Below are 22850 nucleotides of genomic sequence, written 5' to 3' on the forward strand. Positions count from 1 at the left end.
GGAAGATCCCACATGCCGTGGAGTGGCTGGGCCCGTGAGCCATGGCCGCTGAGCCTGCGCGTCTGGAGCCTGGGCTCCTCAATGGGAGAGGCCACAACAGTGAGAGGCCCGCGTACCACAAAAAAGAAAAATAAAAAAAAAATAAAGGGAGTATTAGTGGACAAAGGAGAGGAATGCTTTCTTGAGACTTAAGCATTTGTGCTTGGCCTGAGAAAACATACATCTGTCCTCCCCTCCCAGTCTGGTTTCCACATTAGTTGTTTATCTCCCACTGGCAAGTGAAAGACTTGGTTTCTATCCTGTTGGAAGGGCACAGAGAGGGTGAAACCTATGGGGTAAAGTCCCTGCCAGGCAACTGAAATCCTAACACACCCAAGGCTGTCTCTGAAGAGAACTCAGCCTTGGTGTATGTGGCAGATGCCATGCCAGAAATTAGGGTCATTTTCCCTACCCTAGTGGGAGAGGTAACAGAAGGTCATGCTATCACTCTTGGGCCTTTGTATTGTGATGCTCTGGGCCCCTCTGGAGGAAATCAAGCTCTATTCTCTGGGAAGTAGAAGTAATCACAGTCTTTAAGGAGAAGCTTCCAGGTGACTGTGGGACCTTCTAGGAATAATCCAGGTACCTTTAAAGGGTGAATCGCCCCATCTTCCTGGAAGAGTGAAAGAAGAGCTCTTAAGGGCTCAAAGGAGGTAAACAACTCTTGGGTAAATCCCTGGGATGGATAAAAACACAGAACTTCCTGGGTGCCTGGTAACTTGGGGGATGGATTGAGGGGACTCTAAGTGGAAAATCTCCCTTGGAACTGTCACTGCTCGAAGGGCTGCCTTGACTTTCAATTGTGACAGCTGAGGTCGGTAATGGACAGCAATGTGGGCTGTCAAGGAAGGGTGTCAACAATAGGTGGGTGGTACACCAGGACATGGACATTGTCTGTCCCCTAATCTTCTCCTGTTTTCCTCCCCACTCTGAAGCCTGCTAATGTCACCAAATGTCCTTTCCTTAAAATTTGCTATCCCTCTATTAGGGAACCATTCATTGACTGAAACTACCTGGCCCTGGCCAGGCAGGATAATAACCACTTGCACCAGTCATCTCACAACAGGAGGTCTCAATAAGGAACATGGAACTGACAAGCTACTGTCAGCCAAAAGAATGCGGGAGGGACCAAAAGGAGGGAGGGAGATGCCAGGCCATAATATATCCTGCCCACCTCCCAGAAACCCTTGCACTGGAAACTTGACTGACTGAGAGAGCCATGCGCCATCAGGAAAGGCCTTAAATCGGACCAAATACGGGTGTGGGTGATGCTGAAACTTGGCCTCTGTGCGCCAGTGTTGAATCAAATCTCAGAGACAGAGTTTTGGGTCAAGTAGAAAACAATAGCTTTATTGCTTTGCCAGGCAAAGGGGGACACAGCTAATACCCTCAAAACTGTGTGTCCCAAACCAGGGGGATTTGGTGAGGAGTTTTATAGCAGTGGTTCAAGGGCAGGGTTGCTGATAAGGATCTGGGTGTGTGCAGGGCCTACAATCCTTTAATCCGGCCTCAGGTGGTCTCCTGATGAGCTTCTGTTGTTCTCAAGGTTATCAAACTGTGACCTTGTCTCTGGGATGAAGAATGCTTCATTAGGTAGTTAACATCTTCCATTTGTTGGGGGATTTATTTATTTATTTATTTACTAGTTATTGGCTGTACCGCACAACATGTGGGATCTTAGTTCCCAGACCAGGGATTGAACCCATGTCCCCTGCATTGGAACTACAGAGTCCTAAACACTGGACTGCCTGAGAAATCCCTGTTGGGGATTTTAATTCTGCAGAAGAGCTCAAAGATACTGTTATGTATGTTCCTTGAGGTGAACCAGGACGCTGCCCCAAGGCTGCACTATTGTTTCTAGGCTGCTCCTCCCTTGTCTCTACATCCCCTCCCTTCCCTGATTAGCAACTGTTTGAAACTGCCCTTTGGAACTCAGGGAAGGTCATGGAGGCTGAAGCCTATTTCCTACAAACAAGAAATGGGGGACACAGAAAGACTTCCATGCCCAGGAGCCCCATAGCGTCCTGCTCAGTTTCACAGGCAAAATGATTGTTCAGAGACAAACTAGAAAGCTAGCCCCACCACCATAAACCCTGAGACTACAAGCCTCATGGCAGAGAGGTTCTCCTGGGTTCCTGTATCCTACTGCTCTCTGCCCGGGCGCCCCATCCTAATAAAGTCTTTTGCTTTGTCAGTACATATGTTTCCTCTGACAATTCCTTTCCAAGTGTTAGACAAGAGCCCACTCTCAGGCCCTGGAGGGGGTCCCCCTTCTGGTAACACCTCTGCTGTCCTCTGCTCTCTTCTGATGATGGGAGGGATGAGCTCTGATTTCCGTTTCTCCTGGTTTCTCCACGTGGAAAGAAGAATGCTGGTCCCATGGAGGAAGGATGCAAGGGTAGAGGGGATATTTTCCAATTCCACTGTGCCTTTGAAACGGAGCAGGACCCTGTGGTGCTCTCCTGGGTATATATCCTTTCAGTGTTCCCCCATTTCTTGTTTGTAGGTCAGCCTCCTTGACCTTCCCTGAGTTCCAAAAGGGCAGATTCAAACAGTTGCTTATCAGGGAAGGGAGGGAATGCAGAAACTAAGGAGGAGAAGTCAAGAACAGTAGTGCAGGGGCTTCCCTGGTGGTCCAGTGGTTAAGACTCTGTGCTTCCACTGCAGGGTATATGGGTTCGGAGCCCTGGTCAGAGAACTAAGATTCCTGCATCCTGCATGGCAAGGCCAAAAATAAAATTAAAAAAAAAAAAAGCAGGGTCCTGGTTCCTCCTCAAGGAATATACATAACAAAATACCTTTGAGTTCTGCAGGAACTAAGCCCCCACCTAGGTGGAGGATGGTGACTTCAGGCTGAGCGCAAGATTCCTGGAACACCACCCTGTTACCTCGTCACCAACCAATCAGAAGAAAGTCTGTACACAGTGAAGGATGTCGAAGACTCTGTCCCACTCCCCAAATGATTCTCCTTTTAAAAGCTTTCATGGGTGGGGCTTCCCTAGTGGCGCAGTGGTTGGAGTCCGCCTGCCGATGCAGGGGACGTGGGTTCGTGCCCCGGTCCGGGAGGATCCCACATGCCGCGGAGCGGCTGGGCCCGCGAGCCATGGCCGCTGGGCCTGCGCGTCCGGAGCCTGTGCTCAGCAACAGGAGAGGCCACAGCAGTGAGACGCCCGCGTACCGCAAAAAAAAGCTTTCATGGTTGAGCAGAATTTTTGGAGATGGTTTTTGGACACAAGTCTACCTTCTCCCTAGGTTGCCAGCCTCCTGAAAAAAGCAACTTTCCTTTCCAGCCAACACTCAATACTCAAGTATTGGCTTTTGAATGGTGCCCTGAGTTCAGTAACACCTTGCTTTCTCCTCCTAAAGTAACTGAAATCAGAGAATGGATTCCTATCGAAGATCCCCTCCCCCCCATTTAGTAGCCCTCAAAAGACTATATAGGGGAAACCTACAAAAAAAGAGGAGAGGTATGGGCTCATGCCAGTTTTGAGTCATTTTGTAGAAATATAAGATTGATGACTGTACTGACTCCTGCCCAATTTTGTGAAATATTTAAAATCCAATAGAGTGAATACTAACATCATTACTGGGGAATATGAAAGTGTTAAAGTATCGGAGCCCTGACGCTACACAGGCCTAATATTAATCATGAGGAAGCTTAATATTTGAACAGAATTGGAATGAACTGGGCTGCTTTAAAAGCCTTCCTTTGTGTTCAAAGGGGACATTATCTTCTGAGGGAGGCAATGGCCTCCATTTGCATAATGTCTTTCCTTTTGTTCCTTCTGTTGTCCCAACTAATTGCTTTAGAATATCCCCCCTCTGCTATTTCCCCTATCTTTCTTACCAATAATGATTTCCTCTTCCCTTTTTTTTTTTTTTTTTTTTTTTTTTTGCGGTACGCGGGCCTTCTCACTGTTGTGGCCTCTCCCGTTGCGGAGCACAGGCTCCAAACGCGCAGGCTCAGCGGCCATGGCTCACGGGGCATGAACCCATGTCCCCTGCATTAGCAGGCAGACTCTCAACCACTGCGCCACCAGGGAAGCCCTCCTCTTCCCTCTTGGTATGTAAAATGTAGGTAAGCTGGGACACTTCAAAGCACAAGACTTCTTGTGAATCTCCTACAGCTGGGATGGCAATATGGACACGTTGACCACGGGGTGCCCGAGGGTGGCTCAGCCTTGGGAAATAGAAGCCAGCTCCCTGGGGCTCCCTGCTAAAAGGAAATGTCTTGGGAATTCCCTGGTGGTCCAGCGGTTAAGACTCAGGCTTTCACTGCCGTAGACCCGAGTTCACTCCCTGGTTGCGGAACAAGATCCCACAAGCCGCGCGGTGTGGCCGAAAAATAAAAGGAAGTGTCTCGTTACGTGATGGGAGAGGGTAGGTTTGAAGAAAAGATGATCAGATTTAGGTTGTAGAAGTTCCCCTTCTTGAGAGGTATTTGGAGTGGAGACTGCCAGGGTGAAATAAAATTCATATTTTATGGCAAGACAAGAAAAATTTAAACATGAGAAGTTTTCTCTGCCCTTTGGCCTCCTCTCTCCCCCTACTGTGTGTTGTGTACCTACATTATGCACTGAGCAAACCTCCCCCATCGGCAGAAACACCCGCTCAACCCTAAGGGATCACATTCTCATAACACCAACAAGACAAGTCCTTAAAAGATAACAGTCCTTGTGGATTTTATAAGGAGCCATAATGATGCTTACATCTGGATTGTGTAAACTGTCAATAATATGTCATTTAATGTACAGCATTTTGTCTCAAAAAACTTACATAACTGTGCCTTGACTTTCAATGGGCAGAACAGTTCTTGGAGATTTCTAAGATGCTCTTCCCAGGTTATAATCCTCAATTTGGCGTGAATAAAAAATTTTCCATTTCTTTCTTAGATCAACTGATTAATCTTTTGTCGATACCAGCTTCCTCGTGGTTAATAAAATTGGTTAAGTTTCTGTGACTCGGCTGTTTTCCCTTCTCAAAATTGTCCTGGGACCTTAAGAGGCAAAGATACCAGGGCTGGGGATGGAGGTGCGGAGGGCTGATGATGAAATAAAATTCATGTTTTATGGCAAGATGAGAAAAATTTAAACATAAAATGTTTCTTTGCCCATTTGGGCTTCCTCCCTCCTGTTTGGTGTGTATTGTCCATCTGTATTAACCAGACCTCCTAAGGAGATCACATTCCTTCTTAATTTCATCAAGGGTCACAACTCCTTAGGAGATAACCTTTCTTGACCTTGTAAGGGGCCATGATGACCCAAGACCCACTACTTGCTTTGTATTATAGGTGTAGATCTAGATTGCGTAAACCGTCAATAATACATCATTTAATGTACAGCGATCCCTTTGTCTCAAAAAGTTACATGACTGAGCTTGGATCCTCAGTTTGGCTGGAATACAATGTTCTATCTCTTTCTAGATTGACTGATTGATTTTTCATCAACAGTAGTATTGGTAATTATCTAACAAGTTCTCACTTATTAAGCACTGACTATGAGCTGGTCATGTGTTAAGTGCTACACAAACATTTGCCTCGTTTAGTCCTTACTGTACCCAGTAAGGTGGATTCTATTGTGATTCGCATTTTTCAGTATAGGGGAGGAAAAAACTTTTCCTCTACCCTATTCGATTGAGTGGATGGGGCTATGCAAATTAAACCAACAAAATAGAGGTAACAGAAGAAGAGGCTGTCAAGGAGGAATACATTTTTCTCTTCCCTTCTAGGTTCTTCTGGCTGGTCTAAGAATTAAACTGACATGAGACAGATTAATAGGAGAAAACCAAACAAAGGGAGAGACCCAGGAAAACTGAGTAATTTACTAAAATGACTGAAACCCTCACCTTAAATACAATCTTCAGTTTAAGACAGAAGAGGATGTTAGGGGTAGGGATCTGGGCCTTCAAAGGTAAGGAAGGCAATTCACATGGAGATGGAGAAGCAAATGTTTGGTAAATAAATGTTTAATGGTCCAGGCAGAGGCAGTGGGACACAGATGAATTTTATCAGATGCTGTTATGTTCCTCCCTGTCTACACACCTAAGGTCTTACTATACTTATCTATGGTGATAGCTCCCTTCCTAGAACAGGTCCTCTATCTACATTCTATAGGCAGCTAAGGGGGAGGTCAAAGTTTCTTCCTGAGTCTTCTGTTTCTTACATATAATCAACCTAGGGAATTCCCCTGCAATCCAGTGGTTAGGACTCCGAGCTTTCACTGTTGAGGGCCTTAGCTCAATCTCTGGTTGGGGAACTAAGATCCCACAAGCTGCATGGTACAGCAAAAAAACCAAAAACCAAAAAACTAATAATCAATCATTAATCCTTATGCTGAAGAGACACATTTTGGGGGGGCAAATTTTGCTCCCCTACAAGACATACAACTTTTATTTGATGTTAATATTTTATTTTTTTTTACGTGTACAAGGGAATCTCGCAGAAAGGAAGTAAAAACTCAAAGAGGTGGGGCGGTCTTATATACCATTTTAACAAAGTGCAATACATTTGTAGAGAGGCGACAAGACAAAGGAAAAAGGTTTGGGCTTCTAGGGGCAGTAGATCGTGGGAAGGTAAATGTATGGGAGGAACAATGAAAGGTAAGGGTTATTTCAGTTCAATTTCTTTATGCAAGTTCGAGTTGGTGCCATCACCAGTGACAAGAGTTGGTTCCTCTTCCTGGTACAGGATCCAGGAGGGGGAAAGGGAATTTCCCTTTCCTCCCCCTTACCTTCACAAAGGGAAATTTATGCCTTGCCTTTAGGCAGGAAGGGGGAGGATAAAGAGCTTTCCCTGCATCTGCGGTTTCTTGATTGCCTTCAGCTCAAAATAATCGTTATGCCAAAGTAGCATATTTTGAGATGGTATATCCTGATCCCCTTCAGCAGCTGAGTAAACTGAAGCATAGAAAGCAACTTGCCTAAAGTCACAGAGCCTGAACTTGGACTGGGTCAGCTTTAAAGATAGGGAAGGCGGGGCCAGGGCAGCAGACAGAACTCCACCTGGCAAGGCGGTCATGGTCATTGTCAGGGAGGGGGAAATTTATTCCTCTCCCCTTCTTGAGTTCTTGTGGCTGGACTAATAAAATGGACACAAAGATGAACAAGAGAAAAAGAAACAAGTTTTAATTTATGTGCACAAATTAAAGAGGCTTGGTAGAAATGGGATCTAAGAAGTGGCCAAAGCAAGCAGCTTTTATACTTTGTAGACAAAGAAATGATAAATGTATGAGGAATTGACAGGACAAAGGAAATTAGGCTTTGGGTTCTTAATTAGTGAAGAATCGAAACAGAGTTTGAGCTTGGGGTAGCAAATTAAAGAAGTAACAGTGTTTGTTTAGACAGTTTTCTCACCCCAATTCCCTTTCTCTGACGATAAGGGTGTCCTTTTATCTCCAGATGCAGGGAGTGAATTTTCACATGGGAAATTTAATGATTGATTGATTTGCTTTGACTTGGGGATTCTCTGCTCTCTTCTTTCTTTTTTTAAAAAAGCTTTTCTTTCTTTATTTTTATTGAAGTATAGTTGATTTACAATGTTGTGTTAGTTTCAGAGGTACAGCAAAGTGATTCAGCTATACATACATATATATTTTTTTTCAGATTCTTTTCCCTTTTAGGTTATTACAAAATATTGAGTATAGTTCCCTGAGCTATACAGTAGGTCCTTGTTGGTTATCTATTTTATATATAGTAGTGTGTATCACATGGGAAATTTATTTTCTGCTTCCAGAGAGACACAGAGGAGGGTCAAACTGTCCTTCTTACATCAGCTGTTTCTTAACTTTAATTCGATGTACGATTGAGGCCTCTTTGCGGGGACAGCCTGCCCTGGGCCCCAACATGTGGTTCAAAATTTGTGCTCTTTAGCCTTCAAGACACCCAACACAGGGGAGGAAACTGCTAGACCTCTAAGGAGGTAAGTGGTAGCAGGAGACAGAAAGAACCAGGGCGATGAGGACAAACCCGGAAACTTCCACCAGGGAGGCTGGGGAGTCAGGACAGAGGGGTCAGAGACCAGAAATGAGTCATCACAGAAGTGGGGAATAAAACCTAACACTAATGTCTTTTAACAAGGTGGTAGAAGAGGAGGGGAGGCGGGAGTGGGAAGATATTGAGGGGAAGGCTGTAAAGAGATGGCAAGGAATTGGTTTATGTGATTGTGGGGCAGGCTGGGCAAATCTAAGCTCTGTAGCACACGCTGTTAGGAAGGGCAGCTTGGAAACTCTGGGGCAGGAAGTGGTGCAACTGCCCACAGGCAGAATTTCTTCTTTTTTTTTTTGGCCACGCCATGTGACTTGTGGGATCTTAGTTCCCCAATCAGGGACTGAACCCCGTGAACCTGGGCCCCGGCAGTGAAAGCGGTGAGTCCTAACCACTGGACCGCCAGGGAATTCCCCAGAATTTCTTCTTCTTTAGGGAAGCAGAACCATTCTACTTTAAGGCCCTTCAACTGATTGCATCAGGTCACCCAGATTATTGAGAACAATTCCTTTTATTTAACGTCTACTGTAGATGTTAATCACATCTGCAAAATTCCTTCACAGCAATACCTAGATGAGTGTTTGATGGGACTACTAGGATATTGTTACTGAAACTCAGATCTCTGTGCAACAGTGCTGAATCAAATCTCGGAGACAGAGTTTTGGGTGAAGTAGAAAAGGATAGTTTTATTACGTTGCCAGGCAAAGGGGACCACAGCAGCCTCCTGCCCTGAAAAACTGTGTGTCCCAACTCCAGAGGCTTTGATGAAGGGTTTTATAACAGTGGTTCAAGGGTGGGGTTGCTGACAAGATTAGGGTGTGTGCACGGTCTCAGGTGGTTGTCTCCTAATCTTGGTGGGCTTCTCGGGTCCCTTTAATCTCACCTCAGGTGGTTTCTTGGCTACTTCTCCCTTGATTAGCAACTGTTGGAATCTGCCCTTTGGAACTCAGGGAAGGTCATGGAGGCTGGAGTCTTGCCTACAAGAAATGGAAGACAAAAAAGGCCTTCTATGCCCGGGAGCCCCACAGGGGCTCGGTTTCAATATTCACATAAAACTGACCATCACCGTGCTCAATAAACACTGGCTGAATTAATCAGTAATAATAAGCCAATATTTATTGAGTAGTTAATAGATGCCAGACACTGTTCTGAGAACTTTGTATGTATTAATTTGTTTACTCTCCCCAATAAATTTACAAGGTCAGTGTCCAGCATTAGTGCTGTTTATCAATCAATATTTCCTCTTCTCCTTTCTCTGGGCACGTGACAGGTTTTCACTTTGCCATCCCCTTTTAATTCAGTATAGCCACGTGACTTGTTTTGATCAATGAATTATGAGCAGGAATGATTTCTATCATTTCCAGGTAGAAATGTTTATGAGCCAGTTTATTGCCTCTTTCTTTTCTCCTTGTCATGTTGACCAGCAATGTCCAGATGGGGGGCCCTCTACCAGCTTGGGTCCCCCAAAGTGGGCAACATGAGTGAAATCCTAGCTGACCACATTGGACACAGAGCGTGCCTTTTAAGCCACTGATATTTGGGAGTTATTTGTTTCCACCTTATAACCCATTTTATCCTGATTATCTCCCTTTACAGATGAGGAAACTGAGGCATGGAGAGATTAAGTAACTTGTCCAAAGTCACACAAATAAAAATGGTGGAGCCAGGATTCAAACTCAACCATCTATTAGGCCTTGCTGTCTAGAACCTTACAACGTCTCAGACTGATGCCAAAATCTCAGCCTCTGTGCACTGGTGCCGAATTGAATCTTAGAGACAGAGTTTTGGGTGAAGTAGAAAAGAATAGCTTTATTTCTTTGCCAGGCAAAGGGGGACACAGCAGGCTTGTGCCCTGAAAAACTGTGTGTCCCAACCCGGGAGGATCTGGTGAGGAGTTTTATAGCAATGGTTCAAGGGTGGGGTTGCTGATAAGGATTAGGGTGTGTGGGGGGCCTGCACTCCTTTAATCTGGCCTCGGGTGGTCTTGTCTGGAATGAAGAATGCTAACATCTTCCATTTGTTGGGGGCTTTAGTTCTGTAAAGACCTCAAAGATGTTATGTGTATCCCTTGAGGTGGAACCAGGACCCTGCCCCAAGGCTGCACTATTGTTTCTTGACTGTTCCTCCCTTGTCTCTGCATCCCCTCCCTTCCCTGATTAGCAGCGATTTGAATCTGCCCTTCAGAACTCAGTGAAGGTCTTGGAGACTGGAGTCTATTCCCTACAAACAAGGAACGGCGGACACAGAAAGGCTTGGTCATGCTAGGTTTCAAGATTGCCATCTTTTCTAAGGTTTGGTTCTTCAGCTTTCCATTGAGAGTGGCTTTTAATCCCTCCTTCCCCCACCCCAAACCTCTGGCAATGTCTGGAGACATTTTTGGTTGTCACAACTTGGGGGGCAGGGCAGTTGTGCTACTGGCATCTGGTGGGTAGAAGCCAGGGCTGCTGCTAAACATCCTACCATGCACAGAACAGCTCCACAGCAAAGAGTTATCCAACCTCCGATGTCAATTGCACCGCTGTTGAGAAGCTCTGACTTACACGAAATTCCTCTGGTAACCAAAGTTAGCTTCTTTTGCTTGCCACTGGAGACTTGGTTGGGTTGTTATGAGTTAGTTAGTTAATTAATTAATTGAAAACAGCAGGGTGTCAGTGCCGGGCCTGGTCTTCGTTGACATTTGCCTGACTGATCTGGAGGAGTAACTGGTGAGAGCGCTGCATGTGCCCATGACACTTAGCTATGCCAGGGAGTGAAATGCCAAGCCGCTGGCGATACATCGCAGGAAGAGCTCACCAGGCTGCGTGAGTGGGCAGAGCGGTTGCCAAGGACGAACTTCAGTGTGGGCAACTGCAAGGTGCTGTGTTTGGCAAAAAATAATCCAGGCTATACTTAGAGGTTGGAAGAGGATGGAACAGGATAGAAGAAGATGAATAGAAATGGAAAGAATTCCAGAGAGTGATTCCCAAGCCTGATTTTAAGACTCACCTGAGCTCCAGCTAACGACACTGATGCCGAGGCCCTTGCCCTGGATGTACTTGTTGAGAGGTCTGGGCGCTACTATCGGATCAACTTTTTATCTTCTGCAGGAATATAGACCCTGTTTCCCCAGATTTTCTGATTTTCAAGAGAAGCCCCAAATCCTGGCTTTTATATGTAAGTTCCCATCCCATGCCCCCTTTCTGGTAACTTTTTTGATATAACGTCAAGCCTATAGAAAAAATGTCAAGAATGAAGAAAGAGCTCCTTCCCATACGCTTTATCCAGATTCCCCAGTTGCCATCTCTTTGTCCCATTTGCTTTATCACTCTAAGTTCCCAACTTTTATCAACAACCTATGGATCAAGCTAAACAATAATGTGAATGGACTTTGTTCCTTAAACTGTCATTGGTGACTTGTGAAGCTCAGCCTCCCTTCTGACGAATTAAGTAAGAATCTCTGCTGGGGCACCTGGACATTTATATTTAAAAAATCCTCCTCCAGATGGCGCTAATGTGCATCCAGGGCTGAGAACCACTGGTCTGGGTCCCTCATGGTAATTTTATTCCCCTTATTGGTGACTGGCTTAGTGGTAGACATGGAGCCTAATTCTGGCCAAAGAGAATAAGGGGAAAATCAAATGGAGTAACTTCTAAGAAAGGTTTCTTCCCTCTTAAATACATGCAAGAGGGACTTCCTCGGTGGTCCAGTGGTAAAGAATCCGCCTTCCAATGCAGGGGATGTGGGTTTGATCCCTGGTCGGGGAACTAAGATCCCACGTGCGCCACAACTACTGAGCTTGTGTGGCTCAATGAGAGAGCCCGCGTGCTGCAAATTACAGAGCCCACATGCTCTGGAGCCTGCGAACCACAACTACAGAGCCCATGTGCCCTGGAGCTGGGCGCCACAACTAGAGAGAGAAAATCCACACGCCACAACTAGAGAGAAGCCTGAGCACCACAATGAAGAGCCCCCACACCACAACAAAAAAGATCCTGCACGCCTCAACGAAGATCCTGCGTGCCGCAACTAAGACCCGACGCAGCCAAGAAAATAAATTAAAAAAAAAAAAAAAAAAAAAAGACACACAGGAAAGAGGCAGCTTTTGTGTTGGATGTTGCATGTGGATATGATGGGATATTTTATCTTGGTATGATGGATACTGGCCCGAGGATGGAAGCGTGGAAGGATGGAAAGACTTTGGGCCCTTGGATTTATCTTTAAGCTGCTGAATTAACTAACCTGTGAGCCCCTTTATCTTGAGATTTCTTTTTACAGAGGAAACATTTTTTCATACTTAAGTTGAATGGCAGAGATGACTAGTCACTTGCCAAATATCAATGAATATCTTATATTATGTAGAGATATTACTAGGAAACAACTCTTCAGCCACGGATGATGTTTTCAGCATCACCTCCCCTGGAATCTAGATGGAACCATGTGACTGTTCTTACTAATTGAATGAATGGGTTACTTCTGGGTCAAGGTAATTAAGTTTAGGTGCATGATCCTTCACTTCCTCATCACCACCCCTCACCTGTCCTCCTCCCCCCATCTACCAAGGTGGGTGATATCAGGACCACCCTGAAGCCACAAGATGGCAGAACTACAAGATAGAAGCAGCTTGGTTCCCTGAGTTACAGCTTGGAGCAGAGCCATCCAGGAGTGTTACTCAGCCAGAAACACCTACACTGGACTCTGTGTGAGCAAGAAATAAAGGTTTATTTGGTTAAGCCCCAGAAATTTGGGGGTTTGTTATGACAGCTTAATTTACCTGATAAATACAATCTAGTTAAGTTAGAATTGGGTGTTACTTTCAGACAAAAGGTTCTTACTTAAAGCAGGAAAGAAGGACCCATGAAGTCCAGACCACCATCTTAAAACTGCTTTTCGTTTCTTTGGGTTTTTTTAATATTTACAAAGAGGGAATCAGCGTTCCACAAATTTAATCTAACCTCCAGGAGTTGCTTGCTTTCAGCCTAGTAAGTTGGCCTTGCCATTGCCTTTATGGTAGCTTTCATTTTAAGCTGACGATTTACTAGCCCTCAGACACTGCCACCTGGTTTCTGGTCCCTGGTTCTTTCTCAGTCTTGGCTCTTTCTGAACTGAACTGGCTTTGAGGTTCTGATCTCCCTTCTATAAACATCCTGACTAAATACCATTCTGGTCCAGCTGTCCTGCTGTCCCTAAGAGGGACACTCAGCTGCTCCCCTATGGCTGGGTGTTCCCCAGTTCTGGAAGCTTCAGAGGTTCTAGTCAATGTTCATTTGGTAACTAGGAACAGAGACTCACTCAGGCTTGCTCAAGGCAAGGGGAGATTGTTGAAGGAATTTGGAAAAAGTCTCCCAGAGATCTGAGGACTGCACCTGCAGTACAGCTGGGCCTGGAGGAAATGGGACAGGGAAGCTATTAGAACCCAAGGAAGCCACTCTCTTCCTCTCTTTGTGATATTTGTTTTCTCCTAAATAGTACTTAATGCATTCTCCTTCTCTCTTTCCTTCCTTTGGATAGCTGAGCACTTACCAGATGAGTAGCTAGAACGAGACAGTCAAGTACACCGCTCTCACAGAACTTATCTCCTAGTAAGTAAACAAACAAGCAAAAGATAGAATATTACACCCTTTCAAGCTATCAAGAGAATAAGTATGGACTATACTAAAGAATAACAGGGGATTTGCTTTTGAGAGTTGGTAAATGAAGAGGTGACTTGTCAGCTCAGACCTGAAGAATGAGAAGGGGACAGCCACATAAAGAGAAGAGAATTCAGGCAGTGGGAACAGCAGGTGCAAAGGCCCTGAGGCAGAAATATGTTTGGCTGGATCAAGGAACTGAAAAGGGAGGACATGTGACTGAAGTGTAGGCCACGAGATAAAAGGTGGCATGGAATGAAGATGGATAGGTTAGTACGATTTTTATTTTTAATTTAATTTTTTGGCCTAGCCACATGCCATATGGGATCTCAGTTCCCTGATCAGGGATTGAACCCATGCCCTCGGCAGTGAAAGCGCAGAGTCCTAACCACCGGACTGCCAGGGAATTCCCGTTAGTATAATCTTTATAATGCAAGACCTTGGAGACCAGGGCAAAAATTTGGATTTTATTTAAGTATAATGGGAAGGCTTTGCAGGGTTGTCTTCTCATGACCAAACAGTTTTTTGTTTTTTTTTAGTAACTTCAACTTGCATTTGGCCTATTGTTGCTGCCCTAGTCCCAAGGCTTCCTTATATCTTTTCTGTTTTGCTCCCCCTAGCCAACTAGCAACCGATTTCTGTGTCTCTTAGTTAAAGTTCCCAGCAGAGATCATCTGATTGTCTCAGTTTACCTTTTTCTTTTCTCAGTTTACCCCTTTAAGTCAAGTCGCAAGTCCCAGGCCACTGGCCACGCTATGAATGGGTTGGCTAGCCTTAGATGAGGTGCAATCTATGATCTAATCAGCTGTGCCTGGGGGCAAGGTCATGTCCAATTCATGATCATGTCCACCTACCAGAGACTGTGGATAAAGCAGGCAATGTACAAGCTCTTAAAGAAGTACTTCTAAAGATAATATTTATGAAACTAGTATTTCACTGGGTACCTGTCATATAAAATTTCTGAAAATACATATTAGATTGTCTCTAATGTATCCCTAATTAAAACTCTTAAATGGCTTCTGAATGTATTTAGGATCAAAATTCAAGACCTTTAACATGCCTGTAATTTGACATCGTCTGGATCCAGCTTTTCTTTTAGTCTCATCTGATGCTACTCTTCCTGTATGTGCTCCAGCTTTACTGACTTTTTTGGAGGAGGGGTCTTTCCAGTCTCAGGGCCTTTGCACACGCTTGGGTTTTTTCTCCCTCCATGTGTCCCTCTTTTATTTGGCTAATGTTAGCTCTACCTTTAGGTATAACTGTAAATGCCAACTCCTGTTCCTTGACTCTCCATCAAAATTAGAGCCCTCTGTTTACATGCCTGTGTACTTTTTACTCTCTACCTTCCCTTTATGACACAGATCGCAGTTGTAAATGATGTTGATGTGTACGTTTACTTGTTTAGGACTTTACTACTTGTTTAGTACTGGACTGGGAGTTCCGTGAGGGCAGTAGTCATATCTGTGGGGATTATGGTTGTTTCTGACACATAGTAGGTACTCAGTAATAAGTGCTAGATGAATGAATGAATGAGTGAGTGAATGAATGAATGCCACGAAGTGAGAGATTATGTGGCCCGAGAAATCACTACAGACTTCATGGAAGGGATGAGGCTTAATCTTGGCCTTGAAGAATGGACAAGAATTTGGAGAGGACAAGGGAAAACATTGCAGGCAGGGATAATACTCATTGACAAAGCTAAAGAATTGGGAATAAGTATGTGGACACTGGCTTGATTAGAGCAGAAGAGTGTCAACACAATCTGGAAAACAAGAGGGAAAGGGTCCAGGAGGAAAAACGTAAATCTGTGAACAGTATTAAATAATAATAGCTAACATCTATATGGTGATTATTGTGTTTCAAGTACAGTTCCAAATGCTTTAGGAAAATAAGCTCATTGAATCCTCACCACAAACCTATGGAGTGAGGGCTATTTTTGTGTCCATTTTACAGCTGGGGAAGTTGAGGCACAGGGAGATTATCTTGTGAAAGTTCTCATGGCTGATAAATGCAAAGTTGGGATTCAAATCTGGGCAGTGCAGCTGCAGAGTTTGCTTACTTGAATGTTATGCCCTCTCGAAAGGTAGAGAAGAACTTGGCTAAAGATCAGCTCTTGGGGCCGCAGAATAGAGAAGTATAAAAGAGAAACCCCAAGGTTCTTGTCTTGAGATTGGCCGTAGGACGCTGCTGGTCCAGAAATGAGTGGGCTGGGAAAGGGAGCTGCATTGTGGGGAGAAGGAGGTTGGGAACTCAGCGATGGAGCAAGAGATTTGAGAAGTGTGACCAGAGATGATTAGTGAGTGGCTATTGCCTAGGCTTTGGAATTAGGTTGGAGTACCTGCTTTGCTTTCTCTTTGCAAGTTTCAACATCTATCCAATGGGTTAACAATAGTACCTACCTCGAATTTTAGGATTAATGAGACAAAATAAGAGAAGTTCCTGGCACATTGCTTGGCGCACACAGTGGGAGCCTAGTGAATGTGAATACTCTTCACGGGGGTTTGGATGACCAGGATTGCCTGGGGTCCTGGCTGTGAACCACGAGTGTTGGTATGAATATTTATTTGATGTCAGCCAGCTGGGTCCAGCTGATCAGTCTTCAGGCAAAGGCACTCTGACGGCCCATGCACCAAAACCTTGCAGGGAGCAGACCTAGAGGTGCGGGGGTCCTTCCAAGCGTCAGGTGCCTGCTTTCCTCCTCCTTCTCTCTGGCCTTTGCAGAAGGCTCCGTACTGGGTCTCCAGAGCAGACACCCAGCTAGTTAAGCCCCTGGGACCTTTCTCCCCGTCCCCGATCAACTCCCCAGATGCCTTGTTTTTGACAAACTCGTAGTTCCCAGGGCTGCAGGTTGCTTCTTCCCCTTCAGAGTATTCATCACCTATTTACTCCATCTCCCAGATCCTTCCCTCTCCAAGGGTGCCTGGAGCCACTTTTCCCAAAGTGTGGGGTGAGATAACTTGATGTGACACACAACTGCAATATTAGAGAGAAGTATTAGTGAGAAGGTTTTCCCCTTTCTGGTTCTCCTGATTAAGCCAAAGCAAGCATCTTCGGTGCCAGCGTATCTTAACTAATCTTTCTAACGTTTTGGTTATATCCTTTTTACAAAGAGCAGGCAGCTGGCCTTCGGCTTAGAACAGGCAGCAGCTAGAGTATGGTGTGATTGTGTTGTTTTTACTGTATTTATTTTCCCAGTTACCATTTGCTTACGGCAAGCAATTCCAGTTTTCTTTTTTACAGTAGTGATATAAAGTTCACTTTCGAGATGTATTTATTGAAGTAAAAAATGAGTCAATTTAAAGAGAAACATCAAATAAATAATGGTTAATGTGGTATGTGGATGTGAAACACTTTGCAACGGTTGAACTCAGATGACTGAGATTTGGGAAATGCTGGCAGAGGGAGGAAATCAGTCAAATTAGGAAGCAGAGGCTTGCCTCTAAACGCTGGCTCTGTTCACCAGCCCCTAAGATACTCTTCTTGAGCCTCTATTTCCTCACCTGCCAAAATGCGGATAATAATTCCTACTACATGTGGGGTTGTCTTAAGGATTCATTGAGGTAATTTGATGTATGGGTGTAATTTGCATACAATGATTCACAAGTGTCAAACAAAACAAATTGTTACTAGTCTGCGCTTTACAATAAAATTCACCGAGGGTGTGAGTGCAGGCACATGACAGGCTTCCCAGGACTTCGAGGTTGTAGCAGGGATGAAGTGTGGGCAATCACATACCCTCTCTGGCCTCAGTTTCCTCCTTGGTAAAATGGGGATATTTCTAGAGGATGAAATGGTACAATATGTGTAAGGCTGTAGAACACAACCAGGTACCAACAGTGTCAGGTAAGCATGAGCTCCTATGACCATAACTCTGCCCCCTTGAGCTGACTGAACCCCAGAAGTGGGAAGCTCCTTGGAGGTGTGACGAGCTGGCGTGTGCCATAAGCACCCCAGGAGTCACTGTGGGCAGAGGTGACATCCATTTCTCATGCTTTTATTTATTTATTTATTTATTCATTCATTTTTGGCTGTGTTGGGTCTTTGTTGCTGTGCGCGGGCTTTCTCTAGTTGCAACGAGCGGGGGCTACTCTTTGTTGTGGTGCACGGGTTTCTCATTGTCATGGCTTCTCTTGTTGTGGAGCACGGGCTCTAGGCACGCGGGCTTCAGTAGTTGTGACACGTGGGCTCAGTAGTTGTGGCTTGTGGGCTCTAGAGCTCAGGCTCAGTAGTTGTGGTACATGGGCTTAGTTGCTCTGCAGCATGTGGGATCTTCCCAGGCCAGGGCATGAACCCATGTCCCTTGCATTGGCAGGCAGATTCTTAACCACTGACTCACCAGGGAAGCCCTTCTCATGCTTTCTGATATCAATTTTTCAAAATATCCAAATGTCCTTCCAATTTCTACCCCCCTGCCCCCATGCCTCTCAGAGCCTGGGCAAAGTACACCCTTCCCCCCAAAAAAGAATAGCTCCCATTTGGCTTCTATCTTCCTGCAGTCATGCTTGCTGTGGACTGAATGGGGTCCCTCCCCACCATCCAAATTCACTTATCGAAGCCCTAACCCTTGATGTGGTGATATTTGGAGATGGGGCCTTTGGGAGGTAATTAGGTTAGATGAGGTCATGAGGGTGGGGCCCTCGTGATGGAGTTAGTGGCTCTGCCAAGTGAGGACACAGTGAGAAGGCAGCTGTCTGCAAGTCAGGAAGAGAGCAGAACCATATCTGCTGGCACCCTGATCTTAAACTTCCCAGCCTCCAGAACTGTTAGAAATAAATACCTATTGTTTAAGCCACCCTGATCTATAGTATTTGTTATGGCAGCCCAAACTCAGATAATGCTCACTCTACCCAGAATTCATCCAAAACTTAAAAAATATACATATTGATTATTTGCAGTGCGCTAATCACTTTACACATGAAGTTTTATTTAAGCCTCACAACTCTGTGGAGGAGAATACTGTACCATGCTCCATTTTACAGATGAGGAGACTGAGGTTTGAAGGTCGGGTGGGTTTTCCCAAGGTCCTAGAGCTACTGGGTGCCAGAGCCAGATTTTTGAACACATGCTTGCCCCCAGTAGCTTCCCGGGATTTAGGTGAGAGACACACAGACTCTGACACTGGTAGGAGCACCCTGCTGGCCTCCAGAGGTAAAGGAGGATCCTTCCTAGTGGCTAGAGTGTGGATGAGCAAAGCTCAGCTTCCAACACATACATGAGGCAGTTTGAGGGCAGGGCAAATGAATTTGTAAATTTGTGCAGGGATTACCCAGAAGAAACAAAGCACCCCAGCTCTGTTGGTTACGACAAGGCAAAACCTTTAATACGTGAGTGCTTATTACAGTAGCTGCTTCAGGGCTCTGACATCTTTGATTTCTGGGCATGTTTTTCTAACACAGAAAGGTGAATGCCTCCCTCAGGGCCACCTGGGCCGTTGGTGTCCTGAGGATTTGGAGTGGACAATGGGGACAACTATGCACAAGTCTGGGGATTCGGAGATCCCCCCGCCCCCCCCCACCAGCCACCACCCGTGACTTTGAGTGAAGTCCTCTTCCAAGGAGGGAAGAATGTGGAGGTCCTTCCAGTAAAGAAGGAAGAAAGGAAAACATCTGGCACAGATACACAGAGAGAGACGTCATGGGATTGGCTTGAAAAGTCGGGGAGGGACAGAGGGGTTAGGACCTGGAGGGAGAGGGGCGAACTGTGGGAGAGGGCTGAGTCCATTTGGTTTCAGTCTTTGTAAAAAGTAATACCATCACGAGGACCATGCCATGCAACCTCAGAGACACCTCTGTCCACTTCCCACCAGGCTGTGCTGGGGTGGAGGGCAGAGGGCAGAAGTCAGTTCAGACGGGCGTGGTGCGCCTGTTGGCCGGATTATTATGCAACGACTCTTTGAACTCTTTGGGCGTGGAATTGTGGAACTGTAGAAAAGCATGGTCCCGGTCGGAGTTGAGGAGGGTCCCCATGGTGATCTTTGAGGGGTCCCGGGAAAGGGTGAACATTGAGATGTCAGTGGAGGGGATGGTGTGGAAGCCTTTGCTGATGGGGGACAGGTCTCGGGATCTGGGCTCTGTGGAGCGGGAACTTGACCGCCTCCGGAATCTATACCTGTAGGGTGGAAGGCGAGCAAAGGTAGATTTCTTCAGGAGCTCCGAGTGGGATTTGGCACGTAACTGCTGATGTTTTTCTATATAGATGTGCACAGCGACTACTCCTACAATTTCCGCGATGATGAAAGAGAAGGCTCCGAAATAAAAGGACCAGCCATAGGAGTAGCTCTTTTTGGAGTCACGCTGCCCGGGGTCTCCAGCATTGGCTGATATATAAACTATGATGCCAATGATGTTGCTTAACCCTAAGAGAAGGGGAAAGAAAAATACATCCTTTATAAACCTCAGAGGTAACTGTCACTTTTAGGCTGGAAATATCTATTTAAAAAAAAATGTGGAGTCAACAGGGAGAGAGCGGAATGGATTTATGGCCAGGAAATCCAGCTGCTGAGCTCTTCTTACAGGGTCTGTCTCTCGGGAAATGAAGAATTCTGCCGCTCCATTCTGGGTGGGAAGCATTCAGCTAAAGAATTCACCTTACTCTTTCAGCAAGTGCCGTAGAATTCAGAATGTATGTACTTTCCCTTAGAAGCAGTTCATTCCCTCAAAGCTTAATCTTCAGCAATAAGTCATGATGATGGTAAAATGAACGAGATGCAGATCCCTGCCCTTGAGTTCCTCACCATTAGCAGAAGAAACTGACGTGTAAATGGAATTATAGCAAAATATAGTAAAGGGTTCTTCCAGAGACACATATGAAGTGGTTCAGGAGCAAAGAGAGAAAGAGAGAATGAGTAAACCCCCTTGTTCTGAAGACAAGGTGACATTTAAGCTGGGTCCTGAACAACAGGAGATGAAAGGTGATTGACAGCGGAGTTGAGAGTGACTTACTAGTAGGGTTCTAGCTTGGATGAAGGGGAGGTTGATGGTATCTTGAGCTAAAATAAGAGGCAGCAGAGAGAATAGGCTTAGAGGAGAGGAGGTGGGCTGGAAGTGCTTATTGGCAGTCGGAATGTGGTTGCTGAGTGGACACATATGGGTCTGGAGCTGCAGTTTGGGGAACGAATGGGGAAGGTGCAGTAGCTAAGTCTTTTTATCTGCACAGGATACGATAATGCTTTAGATTATCTGTTGTTCAAGCATCAAGAATTGGGGAACATGAAGCTGTCGTCCCCAGTAGACAAGGTCTGCCGACTTAGAGTCCCCTTGTGCCAACGGAATAGCCCTGGAAAGAGCTGACTAGTCGCTTGGAGAGAAATTGATTCTCTAGGGAGTAGTAAGAAGAAACAGTAGAAACTGAGGGCCTGGGGGTTGCCCTCATCTGTGACTACTTCTCTCACATTATTGCTCCAAAGGTAGAATGTCTCTTTGTGTCCTTTGCTTTAAGGGTCTCATCCGGGCCTTGATACCAATAATGACTCAGGGAGGTTGGTACATCACCTGGTGTCTCCTTGCCTCCAAATCCGGGCCACCTGTAGGGTGGTTCTAAATGGAAGCTGTTCCTCATTACAGTTCCCAGTACCAGTTGGTAAATAACCATTTCCAATGGCCTCCTGAGTATCCTCTCCATTCCTTGAAGACCCCATACTCTTTCTGGGGGTCCCCGAGATCTCCCTGGAGTCCAGCAACCAAAGGGTTAAAGCTTGGCATAGCAAGGGCCACCCCCACTCTGCTCCAGTGCTATCGTTCTGATTGGCTGGTGCTCATGCATTAAGGGGAATCCATATTTTGAATACCATCTCTGGCCATATTCCATCTAGGACTCACCCCTTAGAGGGCAGGGCCAAAGTCTGTTTCTCCCCTGTCTCCTCTTGGCCTTCCCCAGCGCAGGCCCTCAGCAGGTAGGCAGCGAGTTCTAATCACTGAGCTATTTCTTAATATGGGGGTTGATGCAGCCAGCCCTGTGTCAGGCTGCAGGAAGCCACAGATTGAAAAACGGCTCCTCTTTCCAGAGTGTCAATTTGGCTTGAAGATGAGTAGGGAAGACACATTCTTTTATATTAAAATGAACATGAATATAATGAGGAGAGAGCAGAATTCACATGAATTTTTAAGTATAAATGGGAGACAGTCTTCAGAGACATTTCAGCTCACGGAAGGTGGCTTCTGGTGATGCCCCCTGACTTCCCAGGGCCCCGTTTTCGCTCTCCTCTGCCCACAGATAAATTTTGGTGGCAAAGTTTGAGAAGCCCTGAAAGGAAGTCTTGCTGGGAAAAAAACAAAAGAAGCTCAAGGAGAGGCTCGGATGTCAGCCCAGGTTAAAGGAAGCGGCCAAGCCAAGTGGGTTGCCACTTATTTCTAGGGCACTTATGATGTACCAGGCACTGTGCAAAGTCTTTATGTGCATGAACTCAATTAATCATTGCAACAGGCCTGCTTAAAAAAACCCTCTTTTACAGATGAGGAAACTGGGACACAGAGAAGATAAATAACCTTCCAAGTCAACACAGCTGGGAAATGGCAGAGGTGGGATTTGAATCCAGGACTGTCTCTTGGCCATGGGTGGATTTAGATTTCAGTAAAAAAGCTTAGGAAGAACTAGATGTTAAGTGGGTAATCACTTTCTCCCAACCATTAGACGGTAAGCTCCCTAAGGGCAGGTTTGTTCACTACTGTGGCCTCCTCTCCTTGCCCAGAGCCTGACCCAAACAAGAGCACTGTGCATATTTGTTGAATTGCATCAGCACGAGAATTAAATGGTACAATGTATATAGTAGCAGTTATTATGCATCCAGCAGTTACTGCGGGCTAGATGCAGTTCTAGGCTCTTTCCATATACCAACTATTTAATTCTCTGAACAGCCTTAAATGGTAGAGCCATTATTATCCCCATTTTTCAGATGAGGAAACCGGGGCACAGAGTGGTTAAGAGACTTGCCCGAGGTTACCCAGCTGGGAAGTGGTAGAGCCATGATTTGCACCAGGCAGCCTGGCTTCAGAGCCCATGGTCTTGAGCATAATGCCTAGTGCCTGGCACATAATAGGTACTCAATAAAGGGTTGTTGGCTGCTTGCCTGAAACCACAGAACCTTAGAATAACTGAGCATAAAAGAGCCTTAGGGAGTGCTGAATCCTCCCAAATTTTCACTTTGTAGTTGGAGAAACTGAGGCTCTTCAGGGTCCTCAGGAAGACCAGTGGTGGGGGGATAGCTAGGATGAGACCCCCCAGCTTCT

General features: G+C 45.6%; 1 protein-coding gene across 1 annotated transcript in view; it reads right to left on the reverse strand.

Moving 5' to 3' along the window:
• Window positions 1-18920: 18920 nt before the first annotated feature.
• Window positions 18921-22850, reverse strand: part of CACNG3 (calcium voltage-gated channel auxiliary subunit gamma 3) — an 83845-nt gene continuing 79915 nt past the window's right edge. The window contains exon 4 of the mRNA XM_065892625.1: window positions 18921-19981. Within this exon, the coding sequence (XP_065748697.1) occupies window positions 19470-19981 (512 nt within the window). The 3' untranslated portion in view covers window positions 18921-19469. The remainder of the gene's footprint in view (window positions 19982-22850) is intronic.

This window comes from Phocoena phocoena, chromosome 15, assembly GCF_963924675.1.
Source record: "Phocoena phocoena chromosome 15, mPhoPho1.1, whole genome shotgun sequence".
NCBI classification, from domain to species: Eukaryota; Metazoa; Chordata; class Mammalia; order Artiodactyla; family Phocoenidae; genus Phocoena; species Phocoena phocoena.